The sequence below is a fragment of the Diceros bicornis genome, chromosome 10 (assembly GCF_020826845.1).
Source record: "Diceros bicornis minor isolate mBicDic1 chromosome 10, mDicBic1.mat.cur, whole genome shotgun sequence".
NCBI lineage: Eukaryota > Metazoa > Chordata > Mammalia > Perissodactyla > Rhinocerotidae > Diceros > Diceros bicornis.
The window spans coordinates 20,870,810-20,895,814 of NC_080749.1; the positions used below are offsets into that span (position 1 = coordinate 20,870,810).

Here is a 25,005-nt window from a genome sequence, read left to right on the forward strand (position 1 = left end):
TGTCTATTATAAATAAATTCCTGTAAACGTGTTTGTGTAAACCTAAGTTTTCATTTCTCTAAGATAAATATCCAGGACATTTAGATATTTTTATGATTCCATTTTATCTCCACTATTGGTTTATAAGCTGATCGAAAGAAATTTTTTTTCTCAAGAAGATACTGTGTTTCTACCATTTTCATTTTACTGTCTTTTTTTTTTTTTAAGATTTTTATTTATTTATTTTTTCACCCCAAAGCCCCAGTAGATAGTTGTATGTCATAGCTGCACATCCTTCTAGTTGCTGTATGTGGGACGCGGCCTCAGCATGGCTGGAGAAGCGGTGCGTCGGTGCGCGCCCGGATCAGAACCGGGCCGCCAGCAGCAGAGCACGCTCACTTAACTGCTAAGCAACTGGGCCGGCCCTCATTTTACTGTCTTTATAGTTCTCATATTTCTTCTGAAATTCTCATCCATTTATGTATGTTGTTTATCTTTTCTGTTAGATCCTTTAACATATTATTCATAACTTTCTAAAAGTCCTTGTCTAATATTTCCACAATCTGGGTCATTTCTCCATCTGGCTGTATTGATTCTTTATCTCTTGACAATGAATTTGTTTTTTTTAATTGCTTTTTTATTTATTACATAATTTCTATTTAATGCTAGAAATTATGTGCAGAAGAACAGAACTGAGATAAATGATACTTATACCTGGAAATGGGCATGCTTCTTTTTCTGTCAAGGTGATAGCATGGGACGGACTGAGACAATCTAGTCAGTATAGAGTTGTGTTTAGGTTCTCTTGTTGTTACATTTACCTTCAGTGCACCACAAACATCAAATTCTCCCAGCAATGGGATGCTTCTACCTTGTGATAGTGTGTGCCAAGGATTTTTCTAAGTGTTCCACCTGCACTCTCAGCTTCCAGCCATCCCTGCATGCCTGCACTATAAAGGGGTGTCTCTCTCTTCCAGTGGTAGATGGATCTTAATGGTACCTCAGTATTAAGTTCATGGTAGGGATCGGACGACCTCTTGGGTCTCCTGGTACCAACTCAGTATAAGGTAGGCCCTTTGCTCCAGCTGAGCTTTGGGGGTAAGACTTTTCTGGAGTTTCTGCCTCTATCCTTGTGGCAACCAGACTATGCCTGTGGGTGGTCCTGGGCAGGAGAGGGGCTCCTGCCCCTCCTCCAGCAGTAACAGATCTCTGCCTAATAGTGCAAAGTCTTGATTTCAACAGGGTTTCCTGCCCAATCCCTGGGGGTAGACAGCTTTTGTTTCTATCCAGCTCTCATAAGCAGGTAATCCTGGTCTGGGCTCTGGAAGCTGGGGGAGGGGCTTTGCCTCTCGCACAGTAGCTTGAGGCTTTTGCGTAGTACAAGAGAAGGGTCTTGGAAGTAGGCAGGGTATTGTGCTTGTGCTCCACTAACGGGGGCATTCTCTGATCTCCCAGTCAGCACCTGGTAGAGGCCAATGATAATAAAGCTTGTGAGTGACTGTGGACTCCCTGTGTCAGGACCCACTGTTATTTTGAACTGTCATGACAGCGCATGCTCAGCCTTTATAATTTTCTTAAAATTTTAGCTGTCTTCTTCTTATCTACTTTTATGGTACCTACCCTCTTCCTAACCCTGCTCTGCCAAAGGAAAACATTTTCATATGTCTCATCCCTCCTCTCAACAAACTAGGAAAAGAAGAAAATTTTCTCAACCTAAGAAAGGGCATCTATGAAAAACACAGAGATAATATCATAATTAATGGTGAAAGGCTGAATGTTCTCTCCCTAAGACTGGCAACAAAGTAAGGCTGTTCAATCCCGTCACTTCTCTTCAAAATTGTACTTGTATTCCTTCAATGTGATAGGCAGAAAAAATAAATAAAAGTCATGAAGATTACAGGGAAGAAATAAAAGTGTCTTTATGTGTGGACAAAATGATGCTTTATGTAGAAAATCCCTAAGAATTTACAAAAAAGCCACAAGAACTAATAAGTGAGTCCAGCAAGGTCATAGGATAAAAGGTCAATATATGAAAATCAATAATAATTCTATATGTAGCAATGAAAAAGTGGAAATTTAAATTAAAAAAGAATACTATTTACAAGAGCATAAAAAGATATGAAATACCTAGGGATGGTGCTCAGGGCAAGCTACCCCAGGAAGCACCACTCTGGTATACAGATTATTTCGAGCTGAAGACAATAAGGACTCAGAGAACTCAGGAAGAATATTTGAGTTTCCCCTCCCAAACTGCCTAAAGAATTTAAAACAAAAGATCTGTTTCAGGAAGGAGTTATTATCATGACTGCTATAAAGATAACGTAGGATAGAGGTTACAATAGAAAAGGCACCAACAAGCCCACCTTATCAGAAGTTCTGTCTCTCTGGCCACATGCTCTGGATGGCCCTGCGAAGAGTTACCAGACAATCATTTACAAGGGAAGTCTCCATTTGTAAAGGTATCTCCCTCTCTGTATTGGGAAGAGGGGGGATGACCTCATTTCTAGAGACTTATCAATGTGGAAGGTGAGGCCTTAAAACTGCATAATAAACCTTACCCTTGTTTACAGTGCTTTAGTGATAATCTCCTGTAACTGACACCCCCACCCCCAACATCCTCCTTGTCTTTGGTTGGACATGGTATTTAAGACGAGAATTTCTGCTATTGTGTTGAGAAACGCAGTGTCCCTGCTTTCTCCCATGTATACATGTTATTAAACTTGGTATTATTTTCTCCTGCTAACCTGTCTTGATTATTTGGCCAGCCATAAGAACCTTAAGGAAAAGGGCAGAGGGAGATTCTCCCTCTTCCCCCTACACTAGAAATAAATCTAACAAAATGTATTCAAGGAAACTAGAAAACATTGCTGGGAGAAATTAAAGAAGACCTAAATTAAAGGAGAGAGATACTCTTTTCATGGACGAGAAGATTCAATACTATTAATAAGTCAATTCTGCCAAATTAATCTATAGATTCAAAGAAATTCCAATCAAAATTGTATACACTTAACAAGCTAATTCTAAAATTCATAAGAAAAAGCAAAAGACCTACAATAGACAAAAATAATTTTGAAAAAAGACAAAGCAGGGGTGAACACTGTGTGATTTCAAGACTTACTGTAAAGGTATAGTAATTAAGACACTGTAGTATTCTATAAGGTTAGATGTATAGATCAGTGAAACAGAACAGAGAGTTCAGAAACAGGCCCACACATATATAACCAATTGATTTTTTATGAAGGTGCCAAGGTAATTCAATGAGAGAAAAACAGAAAAATCTTTCCAACAAAGAGTACTGGGACAACTGAAAATCCATATCCCCCCCCCAAAAAAAAACCCCAAAACAAAACAAAAAAACAAACTGAACCTCCACCCTCACTTTGTACCACATAAAAAAATTAACTCAAAATAGCTCATAGACTTATATACATATATAACCCAGATACAGCACTTTTATAAGAAAACTTAGGAGAACAATCTTTGTGAACTTGGATTAAGCAAAAAATAACTGGTACTCAAAAAGCACAAAACATAAAGGAAAAAAATGATAAACTGGATTGTTTCAAAATTAAAAACTTCTGTTCTATGAAAGACAATGTTAAGAAAATAAAAATGCAATCCACGGACTTGGAAGAAATATTTGAGAAAGATATATACATTATAGGACTTGTTTCCAAAATATATAAAGAGCTATTATAACCCAAAATAAATGGGCTTGACATGAACAGATAATTTACAAAAGAAAATGAATCACTAATATGCTGAATGTCATCAGCCATTAGGAAAAGGCAAATTAAAATAAAAATGAGATACCACAAAATACTCATAAGAATAGCTTAAATTAAAAAGATTGATAATACCAAGTGCTGACAAAGATGTGGAACAACTAGAACTTTCATACATTGTTAGTAGGAACACAAAATGGTATAGCACTTTGAAAAACAACTTGGTAGTTTTTTATAAAGTTAAACCTATGCTTTTCATATGACCCAGCAGTCCCCATTTCCAGTTATTTACTCAAGGGAAATGAAAATACGTCCATACAAAGACCTATATGAATAATTATAAGAGTTTTGTTCATAATGGTCCAAACTGAAAATACCCCAAATGGCCATTAACTGGTGAAGGAATAAAAAAATTGTTATATATCCATACGCTGGAACATTATTCAGCGATAAAAATGAAAAAACTAATGACATGCAAAAACCTGGATCAATCACAAAAGCTTATGCTAAGTCAAAGAAGCCAGACACAAGGCTACACACTACATGATTTCATTTCTGTGACATTCTGTAAAATGCAAAACTATAGTGATAAAAAGCAGATCTGTGACTGCCAAGGTCTAGAGGGCGGGTGTGAGGGAAATGACTGCAAAGGGAATTTTTTGGGGTAGTGGAAATATTCTTTATCTTGATTGTAGTGATGACTACCTGACTATATGTATTGTCAAGCCTCATCAAACTATACATTTTAAAAGGACAAATTTCACTGTATGTAAATTTTTTTTTTTTTGTGAGGAAAATCAGCCCTGAGCTAACATCCATGCTAATCCTCCTCTTTTTGCTGAGGAAGACTGGCTCTGAGCTAACATCTATTGCCAATCCTCCTTTTTTTCTCCCTGAAACCCCAGTAGATAGTTGTATGTCATAGCTGCACATCCTTCTAGTTGCTGTATGTGGGACGCGGCCTCAGCATGGCCGGAGAAACGGTGCGTTGGTGCGCGCCCGAGATCCGAACCCGGCCGCCAGTAGCGGAGCGTGTGCACTTAACCACTAAGCCACGGGCCAGCCCTCACTATATGTAAATTATACCTCAATAAACCTCACTTTAAAAAATTTTGTTATATAAAATCTCAGAATTGGAAAAGGATGACACTCATTAGTATGTATAAGTTCTACCACGCTGGTAACAACAACAACAACAAGAACATGTGATGAGTCTACTTGACAGTCACACGGAGATTTAAAAACTCTAACACCCTCTAATTTGTACTTTTAGACAAACAGAACATGAGCACATCTATCTCTGTAGGGAATTAAAAACATAATACCAATTAAAAAAGATTGACAAAAAAGATTATTTGTAACAATTACATAGTGAAAACACGGAAAAAGCTGATAACAAAGATAAATGTATGTATGTCCTTTAAATGAGACAGTGTAATGCATGCTATACTCTCTCACCAGAGTGTACCCATACATTGGAAAGGATCCATATATGGACAGGTATAACGGTGTTCACTATACTATTGTTTACTTTGAATATGTCTGAATTTTTCCATAATAAAGAATTAAAAATTAAATGGCAAAAACATGTTGCAGTAGGCAAACAAGCTGCTTAAGTAAAAACATTAAAATAAATTAAATAATCTGTAAATAATTTGTATCAAGACAAACAGATGATGGCCCAGCAATGAGTACCTTGGCAATAGCAGTCTGTTTAAACATGCGAGTAATCAATCCCATGACAGTCTCAGTGGCACCTGAATTTGGAGCTCTCATTAATTTTTCCCACTCTTCAAAGCTGCTATTCAATTCCTACGTGGGAGAAAATAACAACGTTTAGAAATACAGCATATAGAACAGAACAATTAATGCAACAATGAATCATATTCTACTTATTTTCTTTTTTATATACAAAGATATAAAAAGAAAAGAAAATTCCCGAAGATGCTAATGTGTTCATTTAAAGACATTAACATGGAGGAAGGTCAGTTACATGTTCATGCTAATGATAGAAACCAATGACAAACTCTAGGTGAAAACCAAGCCCTTTGGTAATACCATAAATCAAACAATTGCAGCTTCCTCTTAAGGAGAAACATTCTGTAAAGTAAAAATAAAGATTTAAATATATAAGAAAGCATGGTAGTGAAAAGGTATATGGTAGCAAGTATTTTAACTAAAAGATATAATTTTATTTAAATAAGCATAAAGACTTAAGGAATATTAGTTAAATAAAAATGTAATATAACCATATATTGACTCTCTTTTATTTATTTATTTATTTTTTTGTGTGAGGAAGATCAGCCCTGTGCTAACATCTGCCAATCCTCCTCTTTTGTTTTTTTCTTTTTTTTTTTTGCTGAGGAGGACTGGCCCTGGACTAACATCCGTGCCCATCTTCCTCTACTTTATATGGGACGCCGCCACAGCATGGCTTGCCAAGCACTGCGTCGGTGCGCGCCCGGGATCCGAACTGGCGAACCCCCGGCTGCTGCAGCGGAGCACATGCACTTAACTGCTTGCGCCACCGGGCTGGCCCCTCTTTTATTTTTTTTCTAGTGCTAAAATAGTGGATACAGAAAATCAGATCACCCTTATTTTACCAATAGCATGTTGCTCAATGTTTACAAAATGCTTACTCTAAGCTTTCAAGATAAAACAATGCAATAAATAGTCTTTGTTGACAGTCATGTCCAGATTTGAAGAAATTTCAGAGAATATATAAGCATTGCACTTCCCAAAAGTAAATGTAGATAAAGATTAGGTAAAATACAATTTGGCTTTCTGATATGTTGAACTGCACATCTTACAACATGATCATAGAGTTTTAAGATTTCAAGAACAGAGCCGTATCCAAGTTAGTCTAGAAGACAGCTAGTTATACTTTAAAAAAAAATCCTAGGGCAAGAAATACAATTTCCCTTGCTAAATATTGAGTTTCACACCCTACAAATTCTTAATACTAAATCTTTCTTGCAATTGAAGTACTTTTTTTCTATATTCAGCAGAAACATTTTTTTAATCACTAGGATACTGAATCTTTTCACATTATTTGATGACTGAAGTTAAATTCCTCTGCTCTCTTCTTGAAATGATACAAAGTCAATTCATAGGCTCTATTAATCAAACCTATTTTAAGAAAGCGGACTCTTCCTTCTGTGAAATATGAAACATGTGCAATCTTTCACAGAATAATTTAAAATGATTTAAAATAAGATTTTCAATCAAAGAAGGGCTCTCACCTTGGCTGCTGCTGATGGAAGATCAAATGGAATACGCTGTCTGATTTTAGGGGGCAGCTGGGTTAAAACTTCAGTCTTTAATCTTCTAATCATTATGTCACTTAATAGCTGATGAAGTTCATTAAGATTTGATGCCCCTCTACAATCCCACTGAGGCCTTTTACCAAAATATCTGTTAATATTAAGAAAAAACATGTAGAAAAGCTGAATGCTAGAGTAAGAAAACTATCTAGTGTGTTCTTCCTTTTTATGATAAGGAGCCATGACGCTGTTTTTACCGTGGTTTCTAAATGCAATTAGTTTCAAAAAGCTCAGCTTGAGAAACAGTAATGAATAAGATTATACATTACTCTTAGCTACAGAAAATGTTAGTGTCTAAACATACTGTTTACACTAAGTGAATACAAGGCTGGGATGAACTGATAACTCTGAATACCACTAGCATTTTGGGTGGGCTCACACATGGCAGTGTGTTTAGCAGAACTAGCCCTAACTAAGCACTAACTGCCAGTACACCAGCCAGTCTATATAACAACCCAAACCACTCAAAACATTTTCCAGACCCTCTAGGAAGCGATATCATCTCCCATTGATCTGTTAAGCACAATAGATTGATCAGCTGGTGATCTCTTCTTCCTTTGAAACCACTGGATTGACAGCAAAGAAAATTAAAAAAAAAAAAAGACACAAACCCACTATGAAAGAGGGAAGGAGAGAAGAAACATCAGAAAATAAGCAATTTCAAGAAATATTTAGAAGACACAATGCAGACAGACAAGTGGTGGCTGACTTGGCAAAAGAAAGGAAGCTACAACTTAAGATGCTTGCACAACGGAACCTATCCTCTAGATCTCTGAGAAGACTATGAGTTGTCAGTACCAAGCACTGTGGGCAGGTGTTAAATAAGGAGTTGAAATCTAGAGGATCTATTGAATGTAGGTATCACGACAGCCGGCCTAATAACATCTCCCTATTATTGTGACAACCCAAACACTATTTCCACAAAATTCCCAATCATTTTCTAGGGGCCCATACTATTGAAAATACCTGTTAAGAGAATAATTAACAAAGGAAAAAGTCCTGTTAGGTTGTATTATGATTACTAACATTAATAAGTAAATAACTCTCCATTTTAATGGGATTTTGGTTGTATTTTAGCACAAATAGGTGTCAATTTTAGAAACATGAAATTTGCTAACATTAACTTTTTTTGTTTAATGTATTTTGATAGCAAACATACAGCAATAGTACAGACAACACGAAAAACATGTACTTGCATGTAGAATTGATTAGAAAAGTATAGCAAATAGATGGAACTACTACACGGCAAAATGATAGACACCATTAAGTTGCCATCAATAAGAAATTTACTTTAAAAAAACTAAGTGCTGGCATTGTAAAAAAAATTAATAGGTTTAATTATAATTGTCATAAATTGAATTACTGAAACTTGTTCATTGAAATTTTTTGACTTTCTTTAATGCTTTATGTGCCCATATTTATATTAAAAATTCACAAACCAATGAAAATGGAAAAATACTTGCCAATACCTGACTCTGTCACCTATTTTTCCATTTACAATCATATACTTAGGTACATTTTGACCTCATGGTAAAAAAAAATCTAATGTTCAGAACTACCAGTAATGGCAAGAAGAGTTTGGGTCTTTAGCGTTTTTTTGAGAATGAAATGTTTTCCATTAAAATGGATTCTTAAGCACACTCTCCACTTATGTGACACATTCTGCAGGTGTACAATATGCTAGGTGGAGGTCTTTTGGCACAACTGTTCTGTTTTGGCACAGACAGCACACAAGTGTCTTCAAACTGGCCCATCACTTAGGCCTCACTTGCTTCCCGCAAAGCACCAACAGCTGTGCTGTAGAAGCACAGGTCTCTTTCGAAGTTAGAGCGATCTAACTTCAGATGCCACAGTACCAGTACCAGGCCCATAACAATGAGGTTTCTTCACTCCTCTAGGAGAGGGCATACTACTGAGCGAAGCTTTGGTAGCCAGTTGCCTCCTGGGAGCTTTACCACTGGTTGATTGAAAGCCTTACGCTTGGTATGAGCCATGGTTTAGAGAAATCCTTTCTCCCACCCCCTCTTCTCTTTCAGCTAGAGTCAGACTGCTGGAGGTGGCATCGACTCTAAAGACTGTTAGCAGCACCACATACTGCTGAACCCCCAGACTCAAGTTTAGGGTGCAAAGGGGACATGAGAGGGGGAGGGAGGGCTGGAAGAGATGCTGCCTGTAAATGCCTGGTCTCTTCCCATTAAATTTGATGGTAATTCTGTATACTTTTTGGAATATCCTATTCTTTTTTTAAAACAACTTTATTGAGATATAATTCATAATGCCATACAATTCACCCATTTAAAATGTACAATTCAAAGCTTTCTAGTATATTCACAGATATGGGCAACCATCACCACCGTAAATTTTAGAACATTTTCATTATCTGAAGAAGGAACCCTATATTCTTTTTTTTGCTGAAGAAGATTGGCCCTGGGCTAACATCCGTGCCCATCTTCCTCTGCTTTATATGGGACACCACCACAGCATGGCTTGACAAGCGGTGCATTGGTGGGTGCCCAGGATCCAAACCTGCAAACCCTGGGCCGCCAAAGTGGAGCATGTGCACTTAACCACTGCACCACCAGGCTGGCCCCTGGAACCCTATATTCTTTAGCTATCACTCCCTTAACCGCTATCCTGCCTCCCCAGCCCTAAACAACCACTAATCCATTTTCGGTCTCTAAAGATTTCCCTATTCTGAACTTTCATATACATGGAATCACATAGTATGTAGTCTTTTGTGACTTGCTTCTTTCATTTAGTGTAATGTTTTCAAGGTTCATTCATGTTGTAGCATACATCAGTACTTCATTACTTTTAAGGCTGAATAATATTCCACTGTATGGACATACCACATTTTGTTTATCCATTTACTCCTTGATAGATATTTTGGTTGTTTCCACCTGTTGGCTTTTATGAATAATGCTGCTATAAACATTCACGTACAAGTTTCTATACGGACATATAATTTCATTTACCTTGGGTATATACCTCGGTGTTGAATGGCTGGAGTATATGGTAATTCTATGTTTAATCACTTGAGGAAGTGCCAGATTGTTTTCCAAAGCAGTTGGATCGGTTTACATTCCCATCAGCAATGCTCAAGGGTTCTAATTTCTCCACATCCTCACCAATACTTGTGTTATCCGATTTTTTGATTCCAGCCAACCTAGCAGATGTGAAGTGGTATCTCATTGAGGTTTTGATTTGCATTTCCCTAATGACCAATGATGTGAAGCAGTTTTTCATGTGCTTGTTAGCCATTTGTAAATCTTTGTTGGAGAAATATCTATCCAAATCCTTGGCTCATTTTTGAATTTGGTTTGTCTTTTTATTATTGAATTGTATGAGTTCTTTATATATACTAGATACAAGTCTCTTATCAAATATATGATTTGCAAATATTTTCTCCCATTCTGTAAGTTGTCTTTTCATTTTTTCAATTGTGTCCTCTGAAGCATAAAAGTTATTAATTTTGATGAAGTACGATTTGTCTAGTTCTTTGTTGCTCATGCTTTCAATGTCATATCTAAGAATCCCTTCTCAATTACAAGGAATGAATTTACCTCTATGCTTTCTTCTAAGAGTTTCCTAGATTTTGTTTTTACATTTAGGTCTTTGATTCAATTTAAGTTAATTCTTGTATATAGTGTAAATTAAGAGTCCAACTTCATTCTTTTGTGTGTGGCTATCCAGATGTCCCAGCACCATTTATTGAAAACACTATTATTTTTCCCATTCAATGGTCTTAGTTGTCTTGTTAAAAATCAATAACTGTAGATGTCTGAGTTTATTTCTGGACTATCAATTCTATTCCATTGATCTAGATATTTATCCTTGTACCAATACTACGCTGTCTTGATTGCCATTATAATCAAGCCTCCTACTCTATTATTCTTTTTCAAGGTTGTTTGTCCTATTCTGTGTCCCTTGCAATTCGATATGAATTTTAGAATCAGCTTGTCAATTTGTACAAGAAGATACTGACAGACTGTTGAATCTGTAGATAAGTTTGAGGGGTAGTGCCATCTTAACAGTGTTGAGGTTTTCTGATCTAGGAGCATAGGATGTTTTTACATTAATTTAGATCTTAAATTTCTCTCAACAATGTTTTATAGTTTACATAGTATAAGTTTTACATGTCTTTAAAAAATTTATTTCTACATATTTATTTATTCTTTTTGATGCTATTGTAAATGGACTGTTTTCTTAATTTCATTTTCTGATTGTTCATTGCAAGTGTATAGAAATACAATTAATATTTATATATTGATCTTGTATCCTGCAACCTTGCTGAACTCATTTATTAGTTCTAATAGGTTTTTAGTGGATTTCTTAGGATTTTCTATATACAAGATCAAGTCATATGTGAATAGAGATAGTTTTACTGCTTCTTTTCCAATCTGGATGCAATTTATTTGTTTTTCCTGCCTAATTGCTCTCACTAGAACTTCCAGTACAATGTTGAACAGAAGTAGCAAGAGCAAATATCATTGTCTTATCCTGATCTTAGGGCAAAGCATTCAGTCTTTGACCATTAAGTATAGTGTTAGCTGTGGGTTTTTTGTAAATGCCCTTTATCAGGTTGAGGAAGTTGGTAATTATATTTTTGACAGTGAGAATTAGCCTTAAAATGGTTTTTCAGAAATAAATTACTTTCCATTGGCAGACAAAAAACTGTGTTAATGTGATTCAGGCTAAAGACAAAGAGGATCTGAACTGAGCCTGTAGCTGTGAGGAAGAGCTGGGTACAGATTCAATAAAGGATAAAGCAGTAGAGTCCAAAGGATGTGACAACTGACTGGACATCAACAGTAAGGCATAGGAAGCAGTCAGGTTGACTTCTAGAGTTTAACTTATAAAATTGAGTCTTAACCAAGACTGAATCTACTGGATGAAGAGCAGTTTTCAGGGATGAAGTACAGTTTTGAATATCTTGACTTCTATGTGCTGATGGTATATAGATACCTAGTATAACATTAGTTGTATTGGTTTGGAAATCAAGAGAACAAAGTGGGCTGGAGATATAGACACCACGTAAGTATTCCTGGAAGCCATTCCTACATCGGGTTGGCTACCAATAACTTAATTACACATGGAGATTACTGAGAATTACATAAATATAGCCCACTAAATTCAAACTAAATGTACCCCCAACACAGTTTCCTCTTAGCCTGATCCTAAAAATGCTTGCTGACACTCCAATACCAGCACACGATACAAAAAAAAAAATCATATACATATATAATAGAGTATGTTTTATATATATATATATATATATATACACACACACACACACACACATATTTATGTGGGATAAAGTTGGACTGAAAATAGAACTTTCAATCTATCAAATAGCCTACATCTGTAAATTTGACAGGGACACAAGACCCTGTGAAAATTGCCAAAGCCCCTCCCAGAGCCTTGAAATGGGCCTATATAAGTGAGGCATTCTGAAGCTTAAGATTCATTAGTTTTATGGCAAGGAAAGAAAATTATAAAACAAGTTTGTGAGTGCAACAGCAAAGAGCTAAGGTGTACAGATGAAAGAGGAAAGATATAAATGAATATGAAAAAACATTGTTTTGAGGACAAAGTAGCAGCAGTGTGGTTTAGCGTGGAATTACACATCAAGGAAACCTAACTCCTAACAACCTAAAATTAATAAAACAACAACAAACTTTTAAACATCTCTAAAGAAGTTATGAAACATGAACCTTGATAAGTTCTTTTGGGATTAATATTGCCATTCTCTCATTCAGATTTACAAAGTAAGCAAAAATTCATTTCTCCTTTTCTAAACAAGAATAAACACAAACTTCTTTTATCTTCTTTTTTGATCACATATAATTAAAGAGAGGCATTTCTCAATAGGCATTTCTCACTTAATATTAGCTTATGATGATGAAACAGGAAGTTTATGACCAAGAACACACATGTTTATCTGTGTTCATGAACACACACTCACATACACACACACACAGAGTTAACTTTGGACTCTGGAAATTACCCTCTGATTTTTTTTTAAGTTCCCGTGTGTCCTTTGTAGCAATCCCTTTCTCCCACCCCCAGCTGCTGGGAAACACTTGATCTGTTTTCTGCCCCTACAGTTTTACACATTCCACAATAGTATATAAATAGAATCAGACAGTATGTAGGCTTTCAAATCTGATTTCTTTCACTTAGCATAATGCATTTTATTTATTTATTTAGTTTTTTGTGAGGAAGATCAGCCCTGAGCTAACATCCATGCTAATCCTCCTCTTTTTGCTGAGGAAGATTGGCTCTGAGCTAAGATCTATTGCCAATCCTCCTCCTTTTTGTTTTTTTCCCCCAAAGCCCCAGTAGATAGTTGTATGCCATAGTTGTACATCCTTATAGTTGGTGTATGTGGGACGTGGCCTCAGAACGGCCGGAGAAGTGGTGTGTTGGTGTGCACCCGGGATCTGAACCCGGGCCGCCAGTAGCGGAGGGCGCACACTTAACCGCTAAGCCACGGGGCCGGCCCAGCATAATGCATTTTAAATTCATCTCTGTTATTGGTTGTTAGTAGTTCATTCCTTTTTACTGCTGAGTAATATATGCCACAGTATGAATACATCACAATTTGTGCATTCACCAGTTGAAGGACATCTGGAATGTTTCACGTTTTAGGTGACTATAAACAAAGCTACTATAAACATTTGCATACAGATTTTTGAGTGAACATATGTTTTCATTTATCTTGACTAAATACCCAAAGTGGGATCGCTGGGTTGTATGGTGAGTGTATGTTTACCTTTATAAGAAATAGGCATACTGTTTCCAAAGTTGCTATACCTCTTTGAATTCCCACCAGCAATGTATTGAGTTCCAATTGCTCAGCATCATTGCCATCATTTGGTATTATCAGTTTGTAAAAATCGTACCTATTCTAATGGATGTGTACTGGTATCTCATTGTGGTTTTAACTAGCATTTCTCTAATGACTAGTGATGTCGAGCATCTTTTTAAGTGCTTATTTGGCCTCCATACATTTTCTCAGGGGAAGTCTCTCTTTTAACCATTAAAAATTTTTATTTGTTTTATAACAGAGTTTTGAAAGATTTGATATATTCTTTTATAAATTCCTTTTGTATATTTTAAAATTTATGTTTACACATATATATGAATTTACATATTCCTTTATCAAATATATGCTTTACAGATATTTTCTCCTAGTCTGTGGCTTATCTATTCATTCAATTACCAGTGTCTCTGGAAGAGAACTTTTCAATTTTTATGAAGTAAATCTCATCACTTTTGTCTTTTGTGGTTCATGTTTTTTGTGTCCCATATAAAAGTATTTGCCTAACCCAAGATCACAAAGAGTTTCTCCTTTATTTCCTTTGAGAAGTTTTACAGTTTTAGATTTTATACTTCAGTTTGCAATCCATTTTTAATTAACTTTTTCAATTTTTTAATTGTGGTAAATACCCACAACATAAAATTTATCATCTTAACCATTTTTATGTGTACAGTTCAGCAGTATTAAATACATTCATAATGCTGTATAACCACCACCACCATTCACCTCCACAACTCTTTTCATCTTGTAAAACTGAAACTCTATACCCATTAAACAATAACTCTTCACTTCCCCCTACCCCCAGCCCCTGGCAACTACCATTCTACTTTCTGTCTCTATGATTTTGACTAATCTAAGTACCTCATGTAAGTGGAATCATATAGTATTTGTCTTTTGCAGACTGGCTTATTGCACTTAGCATAATGTCCTCAAAGTTCATCCATGTTATAACATATGTAAGAATTCCTTTCCTTTATAAGGCTGAATAATATTCCATTGTACATATAAACCACATTTTGCTTATCTATTCATCCACTGATGGACACTTAGGTTGCTTCCACATTTTAGCTATTGTAAATAATGTTGGCATGAACACGCGTGTACAAACATCTCTTCAAGACCCTGCTTTCAATTCTTTTGGATATATACCCAGAAGTGAAATTGCTGGATCATATGATAATATCAGCCCACTGCCTTCTAGCTTCCAAAGTTTCTGATAAGAGATTTACTGATAATCTTTTTGAGGATCACTTGTACGTGATAAGTTGCTTCTCTCTTGCTGCTTTCAAGATTCTCTTTATCCTTAGAAAGTTTGATTATAATGTGTCTTGGTGTGGGTCTCTGTGAATTCATCTTACTTGGAGTTCGTTGAGCTTCTTGGATGTTTATAATCATGTCTTGCATCACATTTGGGAAGTTTTCAGTCCTTATTTCTTCAAATATTCTCTCTGTCCCTTTCTTTCTCTGTCCTCCTAGAACCCCCACAATGCATGTGTTGGTCTGTTTTATGGCTCACACAGATCCCTTAGGTTCTATTCACTATTCTTCATTCTTTTTTCTTTCTGTTCCTCAGACTCAACAATTTCCACTGTCTTATCTTCAAGTTCTCTGATTCTTACTCTAGCTGCTCAAATCTGCCTTTGAATCCCTCTAGTCAATTTTTCCTTTCAGTTATTGTACTTTTCAGCTCCAGAATTTCTTTTTGGTTTCTTTTTTAGGTTTTCTATCTCTTTATTAATATTTCCTTTTTGTTCATACATAGTTTTCTTGACCTTTTCCACATCTTCCTTTAGTTCTTTGAGCATTTTTAAGACAACTGTTTTAGTTTTTGTCTAGGAGATCTGTCATCAGGTCTTTTTCAGGGACAGTTTTGGTTGGTTTATTTTTTTCCTTTGAATGGGCCATGCTTTCCTGTTTCTTTGTCTGCCTTATGATTTTTTTGTTGAAACTTGGACATTTGAATCTAATAATGTGGTAACTCTATAAATCAGACTCTCCCCCTTTCCCATGTTCTGCTGGGTTTTGTCATTGTTTTTGTTTCTTGATCTTTGTAGGCTGTCTCTGTGCCAAGGATCAGCCTGAGTTACAAACTTAAGGTCTTTCCAGTTATTTTCTGAGCCTGTGCCTTTTACTGGGTATGCGTGGTCACCTTCAAATTTAACCCATATATGCAGTTGTTTTTGAGTGTCCTAGTCTTTAATGTCTGACTCCCAAAGGGGGAAAAATAGAAAAATAAAGCTGGAGGGAATAGCACTGGACCATTAAATTCCCTGAAAGTCATTTCAGCCTGAGGGGGAGGGACTTGCAACAATGTGGGGAGGCACAACAAAAATGGATGCTCCCACTTCATCTGCACTTCTGTGATCAGAAGCAGCAATCAGTGATAAGAGCACAGATCTTTGATATTTGGAGGACAGGGTCCTTTTTGACCAGCCTAGCTCCCACAAGCTGTGTGCAAATTGCTCCAGGAACATGTATATAGCTGTCTGCCATTGGGCTGGAGACAGAAAATGGGTAGCTATTACTGTGGTAAGAGCTGGAATTGACTGAAATTAACAATTTATTGTTCAAGTCTTTCCCTGGATGTTGCAAATCTTCAATATACTCCAGAGTTACATAAATAGTGACATCAGACAGATTCTGCCAGTGTAATTGTTGTCTAGGTGAGGACGCAGATTCTTGATGTTTCCTACTCCACCATCTTCCCAGAATCCTCTATAATCCATTTTTAGTTAAATTTTACATATGCTGTGAGATATGGATTGAGCCTCTTCTTCTTTTCTTCTTCTTCTTCTTTTTTTTTTCTTGCATATGGATATCTAGTTGTTTCAGGAACATTTGTTGAAGAGACACCTTTCTCCATAGAACTGCCTTGCATCTTTGTCAAAAATCAATCGACTACAGGGCTTCTGGGTTGGTGAACACATAGAGATTTGGGGGAGAATGGAGCGCCTAGAGAGGGCATGGAAGCTCCATGTCCTTTCCTCATACCTTGCCCTATGCATCTCTTCCATCTGGCTGTTCCTGAACATTCAGGAGAAAACTAGAATTTCTGGCAAGACTAAAGAGGATCAGGGAAGGAAATTAACATCAAAGAGGCTAGAGGCCCAGAGCTTAGTTTAAGCCCTTGAGAATCCATGGCTTCCTATCAGACCCTGGCTTCTGCCCCTGAAGACGTTAAGCCAACCTCACAATATCAACCCTGATTTGGATAACCAATCCTAAAAAGAAGTAACAAAGACCTAAATAAAACCAATTGGCAGAAAGAAACAAATTTAACAGAATCTGGCAGTAAGCTACATCTCAGGACTGGCAGAAAGTAAGATTTAACATGCCACCCTCACCATATCTCTTTTTTCACATTTTCCAAGATGTTGTACAAAGAAAATACTTATATTTCCCAAGAAATAACTCGTGAGGCATTAATGAGAAAATCCCTTCTCCCCAGAGATTACCCTCATGACAGCTTAATTCTGAATAAATTGGACCATAAAAGCAAATCAGGACTCTTGTCACCACACAAAGACATTCTGAGGCAAGCTGGATGCCCCTCATGAGACAGCAAGTAGTTTTCAATATCTGGAAAACAATGTTCAATTATGGCAAAAGGGGTTCAACAGACACAGTATAGGAGAAGTCCAACTATTAGTCAATTAAGGGAAGGGCTAAGGTTATATAAGAAAGTGACATAGGGACAAACGGAGAAAATAGAAAAGAGAAACAAAAGGAGATGAAGTAGAGGCACCAGGGCTGGCATCATAGTCCTTGCTGGAAGTAAGATGCACGGTACAGTAAAAAGATCCTGGGAGTGGAAGTCAGATGACCTATGTTTGAATTTTTAGTTCCCCATCTGTTGGTTGCATACTGTTGGACCCATCACTTAAGTCTTTTAATCCTCACTATTCACAGCTGTAAAATGGGAAAATAACACTTTTCTCAAAGGGTTACTGGAAAATTAAATATGAACATATGTGAATAAAATATACAAATTATTATTTTTAAAAAAAAATCAATTGACCATATATGTAAGGGTTTATTTCTAGATTCTCTATCCCATTCCACTAATCTATGTGTCTCTACTTTCTTGATGACTGTAGACAAAAATAATGTGAATCTTCCAACTTTGTTCTTCTTTTTCAAAGATGCTTTGGCTGTCCTTTGCCTCTGCATATAAATTTTAGATTTAAAATGTCAATTTCCACAAAAACCCTACTGGGAATTTGATTATTATTACATGCAACCTATGCAACAATTTCAGGAGAACAGTAATATCAAAAATATTGAGTCTTCTAGTCCATGGACATGGTATTCCACTTCATTTATTTAGATCTTCTTTTATTTTTTCCTTAACGTTTTGTAGCTTTTGTATGTTCATCTTTATAAGAAACAGCCAAACTGTTTTTACAAAGATGGCTGTAGCATTCAGCTTTCCCACCACAACATAGGAGTGTTTAATAACTAAAGAGTTTGACAAATGATAGAAGTGTAGAAATTCAGAATACTCTATTCTTATATTAAATAATGATACACGGTAAGTGTAATCCAATGTGTAGTTCTGGTTGTATCACCCAAGAAGAATATCACAAGCTAGAAAAGTCTTATAAATGGGAACCAATCTAATGTAAACATACCAGAGGGAGAAAGTGAAGTGGGTAAGTTCCATTATAGGACTATAGACTGAGAAATTGGAATTATTCATAGTGAAAAGACAATGACTAAGAGAGATTACAAATAGAATTGAGGAAGAACAACAGTCTAGATAAATAGAACATAAAAGTGTTCTCTAAATTCTGAAATATTAAGTTGCTCTGAAACTCAAGTAAGGTACCATCATGAAAAGAGCAGAATGTACATTACAAAGTAAGTAATCAAACTGCAGAAAAGAAGAATCATCAAATTGTGATTTTTTTCACCCTAATCATAGTCAGTTGATGGAATGAAAGATATGGAAAATGCTGGAGGAAAATATGAAGAATGTATTTCTTCAATGCAGTCAGACACCTGGTTGTGGAAATGTTTAACATTTACTGAACTGACTTTTGAGATCAAGAACTTTGGGAAGTCTAGTGTTCTGAGACAAAACATGCTGCTCAGAAGACCTTACATGTTTACCAGTATAACTAGATACCTGAGAGCTCTAAACTTGAAACTGCAGGAAAAAATAAGGCTGCTTTTTTTCGTTTTTTTTTAAACAAGTGATTTTACTTATTAATTTATTTATTTTTAATGAAGTATAGTTGACATACAATTTTATATTAGTTTCAGGTGTACAACATAGTGATTCGACATTTATATACATTGCGAAGTGATCACCAAGATAAGTCTAGTAACCATCTGTCACCATACAAAGTTATTACAATACTATTGTCTATATTCCCCATACTGTACACTACATCCCTGTGACATGTATTTTATAAGTGGAAGTTTGTACCTCTTAATCCCCTCACATACTTCCATCCCTCTCCCCTCTGGTGAACACCAGTTTGTTCTTTGTATCTATGAATTTGTTTCTGTTTTGTTTTGTTTGTTCACTGGTTTTGTTTTTTAGATTCCACATATAAGTGAAATCATACGGTATTTGTCTTTCTCTGTCTGACTTATTTCACTTAGCATAATACCCTTTAAGTCCATCCATGTTGTTGCAAATGGGAAGATTTCATTCTTTTTTACAGCTGAGTAATATTCCATGTATATATACATACTACATTTTCTTTATCCATTCATCCATCAATGGACACTTAGGTTGCTTCCATATCTTGACTATTGTAAATAATGTTGCAATGAACAGAGGGGTGCATATATCTTTCTGAATTAGTTTTTTTTTTCTTTGAATAAATACCCAGAAGTGGAATTGCTGGATCATATGGCAGTTCTATTTTTAATTTTTTGAGGAACCTCTATACTGCTTTCCATAGTGGCTGCACCAATTTTCATTCCCACTAACAGTGCACAAGGGTACCCTTTTCTCCACATCCTTGCCAACGCTTGTTATTTCCTTTTTGTTTGTTTGTTTGGTGAGGAAGATTGGCCCTGGGCTAACATCTATTGCCAATCTCCCTCTTTTTGCTTGAGGAAGATTGTCGCTGAGCTAACATCTGTCCCAATCTTCCTCTATTTTGTATGTGGGATGCTGCCACAGCATGGCTTGATGAGCGGCGTGTAGGTCAGTGCCCAGGATCCAAAAGTGTGAACCCCGGGCCACAAAAGCAGAGCGCGCAAACTTAATCACTATGCCACTGGGCTGGCCCCAACAATTGTTATCTCTTATCTTTTTGATAATAGCAATTCTAACAGATGCAAGGTGATATCTCATTGTGGTTTTGATTTGCATTTCCCTGATGATTAGTGACGTTGAGCACCTTTTCGTGTGTCTCTTGGCCATCTGTATGTCTTCTTTGGAAAAATGTCTATTCAGGTCTTCTGTCCATTTTTTTAAGCAGATTGTTTATTTTTTGATATTGATTTGTATGAGTTATTTATATATTTTAGATATTAACCTCTTATTGGTTATATCATTTGCAAACATCTTTTCCTATTCAGTAGGTTGCCTTTTTGTTTTGTTGATGGTTTCCTTTGCTATGCAAAAGCTTTTTAGTCTGATGTAGTCCCATTTGTTTATTTTTGCTTTTGTTGCCCTTCCCCAAAGAGATATATCCAAAAATGTATCACTAAGACTGATGTCAAAGAGTTTACTGCCTGTTTTCTTCTAGTTTTATCATTTCAAGTCTTAGATTTAAGTCTTTAATCCATTTTGAGTTTATTTTTGTATACGATGTAAGAAAGTGGTCCAGTTTCATTCTTTTGCATGTAGCTGTTGTTTTTCCAACACCATTTATTGAAGAGACTGTCTTTTCCCCATTGTATATTTTTGCTTCCTTTGTCGTAGATTAATTAACCATATAAGTGTGTGTTTACTTCAGGGCTCTCTATTCTGTTCCATTGATCTACTTGTCTGTTTTTGTGTCAGCACTATATTGTTTGATTACTATAGCTTTGTAGTATAGCTTGAAATCAGGCAGCGTGATACCTCCAGCTTTGTTCTTCTTTCTCAAGGTTGCTTTGGCTACTGAGGCTGCTCTTTCACTTTTGGGAGTATAGGAATTCAGATGCAGCTGAGCAAAGTGCGTGGGACAGATGGTTTCTTGTGAGTGCACTCACATCCTGTTAGTAAAGTTCTCTGAGCTCTGTAAATAGCAGATTCTGAAGCACCAGGAAATAATCAGTGAAAAGAAGCTCAAACGTGCAGAATAAATTCACCGAGATGGAAGTAATGTTTTATGTTTCTTTAGCAGAGGGAATCTTAAGATGTATCTGAATTAGCAAAGTAATTGTGGTCAAGACCAAAAGGAGCTGAATAAACTGAGGCAAACTACTCACTTAAACAAAGTACCTCTGGAATTACAGAGATAAACATATGAACCCAAGAACTATTTTTATGATTATTTAGATAAATTTGGGAGCAAATTAAAAATCCACATGGATCTATGAAAATATATTCTTTAAATTGTTAATATCTTGAGTGTAAGCTCCTTAAGGGTAGGACTATATCCTATTCATCTTTGTATTCTTACAACCTAGCATGGTGCCGGATATGAAATAAGTAGCTTGTGAATTAATGAATAAATGGACGAACTGACTAATGAATACAACCCACAGTTCTTGAGAATAGTAAATCCTGAGCAAGTAAAAACTAAAGCAACAAGTAGAGTTTGGAAAGGGACATAGCAAATTAATTATATTTATTACTTATTTCTATGGAAATCCTTCAAACATGAAGGGTTTAAAAGCTATTAAATAATAAGAACAATGTGAATGAGAGAAAAGAAAACAGGAGATAAGGATTTCAACCCATTTTTGGAAAAGGGAATGTAAGTAGAGGTGATGTCTTGGTTAAAACATGGTGAACCGAACACAAACATTTATCCTCAATCAAAATGAATACAAAGAAATAAAAATGCATTAACCCACTGGGACAAAGAGAATGAAAAGAAATAATACCAAACAATGTGAACATACGTCTAGAAGTAGGAAAAAAATCAAGAAGCTAACAAAACTGAAAAAGCTACATAGCCAGGACCTAAAGAGGGGTGTCCACAAAACTCTAGAAGGTCTCAGGAATTAAAAGCATCAGGTACCTTAAAAGGTGGGGATGAGTGTGACATGGTAGCTAAAAACAGGGATATTGGTTGAAAGTCTGTATAACGAATAGTTCAGTGCCCAGATCCCCCATTCTCACGCCATCATGTTACTATCTCTCCCTCACAAGGCCGTGGATTATTCTATAGAGAAACAGAACCAGAATTCAAATCTAGGGAAACCAAGAACAATAGAAGGTGAGGGAGAGGTGCCATGTAGAAGCCAGAGATTGAGATAAAGTCTACATATTGAGCATTGAGAATATTATTCTCCTTCCCTTGTTCACGCCAAAAATATGGTAGTCACGTTTAAATCTTCACACACTCATAGCAGGACAATGGAAGATTCTTTTTCTCTTTAAATATTTTAAAAGTCACAGAAAGACGACCTCCACATAACGACATTTGGGGATTCCTCAGTGAAAAGCCCATCTTTTCTAGTCAAAAAGCTTTTCTAATCAGCTTTTTTCAATTTCAGTCTTAAATGTGAACAAACATTCAAGGATCAACAGGCATTGAGGGAAGCCTCCAATATGAACAACAGAGACCAAAACAAACAGAAGAAAAATAGTCAGAGTAAACATATAATGCAGAGATCAGAAGAAAAGTTAAAAACAAAAAATAAAATAATAACCCCACCTCCCTGCCAGCAACAACAAACATCCAAAAACAGGAGGTTATTAGAGTAGAGAGAATAAAAGTACAAAGATTATGGAAAAATGGTTAACAATTTTTAATATTTTAGCTATTTTCTTTAGCTAAAACAAAAATTCAACAGAAGAACTGGGCAACAAAGGAGGAAATCTCTCAAAAAGTAAAACAAAAAATTAAAATGAGAAAATTAAAGGACAAATACACAAATAATAGAAGTTCCAGAAAGAAAGATTGAAGGAAAAAGTTAAAAATGAATAATTCTCAGACAGAAGCACTCAATTTTCAAGACTGAAAGGGAATAATTAGTGCCCAACAAATGAATAATAAGGACCCAAATCTGGACACATTTTTACGAAATTAAAGAATAACAGGGATAAGGACAATCTCATAAGCTTACAGAATAGGGCCAAAGACAAATATAAATGAAACACACAAAGGATCAAAAATCAGAATGGCATTGTGATTCTTAACAGAAACCTTGGTTATTAGAGACAATAGAGAAACGACTTCCAAATCCTGAGGAAAAACAATTTCCAACACAAAAATCTGTATCTAGCCAATTTATCACTTGAGATGTTATCTACAAGCAGACATACAGGGATTCAAAAAATGTACTTTCAGGGGCCACCCGGTGGCACAGTGGTTAAGTGCGCACGCTACACATCGGCAGCCCAAGGGTTCGCAGGTTCGGATCCCAGGCGTACACGAACGCACCGCTTGTCAAGCCATGCTGTGGCAGCGTCCCATATAAAGTAGAGGAAGATGGGCATGGATGTTAGCCCAGGGCCAATCTTCCTCAGCAAAAAAGAGGAGGATTGGCATCGGATGTTAGATCAGGGCTGATCTTTCTCACACACACACAAAAACAAATTTACTTTCTATGCACTTTTCTTAGGAAGCTATTGAGAGATATGTGTACAGAAAACCAAGAAATATGATAAAAGGAAACAAGAAAAAAATGTACAAGATAATCCTGGCACATCTTGTCATATCAGAAAGCAAGAAGGCAATCAAAGACTACTAGGGTTGTGTCAAAAGGACCATATTGAAGATGGTCCCACTTGTCAAGGGTGGAACAATTTGACCATCAATAAATAAGAAAATAAATGACGCAGATTGAAAAAACATGAGTCAAAAATAAAAACTCTTAAATATTCAATAGACTAGGATTAGAATGGAACTTCCTCAACCTGATAAACAGCATCCATGAAAAACAAAACAAATGTAAGAATTGTACACTGAAAACTACATAACACTGTAGAATGAAATTAAATAAATGGAAAGACACCTCTGTTCATGGTCTGGAAGACTTAATATTATTAAAATAGCAAAACTCTCCCAAAACGCTGTACAGATTCAATGCAATCTCTATCAAATACCAGCTGACATCTTTGCAGAAATTGACAAGCTGATCCTAAAATTTAGTTGAAAATGCAAGGGACATAGAATACTCAAAACAATCTTGAAAAAGAACCAAGTTGAAGGACTGTCATCAATTTCAAAAATAAAAACCCTCATTGGACACCATTAGAGAACGCTAGCAAAACAACTTATTTTGAAAACTCATAAATAAAAAGGAAAAATTAAGCATTTTTCTTGTCTTTTCTAAACAAACTGAAGCACTGCATGTCCAAATAGTAGATGAGGGGAGGTTTTCCTTTATAGAAGTATGTCCACTAATAAATGAAAGAATGTTAGAATATTACCATTTCACAAGGCCTAATGATTTAATAGATCATGTACTGAACATTGAGAACTGCTAACATCACAAAAAGAGAGGTCTTAGATATCATGAGCCTTCTTTATTTTTTTTTTGTGAGGAAGATCTGCCCTGAGCTAACATCCACGCTAATCCTCCTCTTTTTGCTGAGGAAGACCGGCTCTGAGCTAACATCTATTGCCAATCCTCCTCCTTTTTTTCCCCCAAAGCCCCAGTAGATAGTTGTATGTCGTAGCTGCACATCCTTCTAGTTGCTGTATGTGGGATACGACCTCAGCATGGCCGGAGAAGCGGTGCGTCGGTGCGCGCCCGGGATCCGAACCCAGGCCACCAGTAGCAGAGCGCGTGCACTTAACCGCTAAGCCATGGGGCTGGCCCTATCACGAGCCTTCTAATGGAAGAATACAACATCCCTATAAAAGCAGAATTGCCAAAAAAAATGGAAGTCTCTACATCTTAATACTGATATAGAAATACAGAGGACAGAGGAACATGTTAAATGATACCACACAAGAAGCAAAATCCAGATTACAGTAACAATTTAGTTTCAACAAATTAAAAGGAAATAAAACAAAGAATTAGAAGAGAAATCTAGAAATTAAAAGAGATAACTATCACTTGTAATGTGTGAGCCTTATTTGGGTAC

General features: G+C 36.2%; 1 protein-coding gene across 2 annotated transcripts in view; it reads right to left on the minus strand.

Moving 5' to 3' along the window:
• Positions 1-25,005, minus strand: part of ZRANB3 (zinc finger RANBP2-type containing 3) — a 240,023-nt gene that overhangs the window by 64,823 nt on the left and 150,195 nt on the right. For both annotated transcript variants that reach the window (XM_058548870.1, XM_058548871.1), the window contains 2 exons: positions 6,947-7,118; positions 5,400-5,516 (listed from right to left, as the gene is read on the minus strand). In XM_058548870.1, the coding sequence (XP_058404853.1) occupies positions 5,400-5,516; positions 6,947-7,118 (289 nt within the window). The remainder of the gene's footprint in view (positions 1-5,399; positions 5,517-6,946; positions 7,119-25,005) is intronic.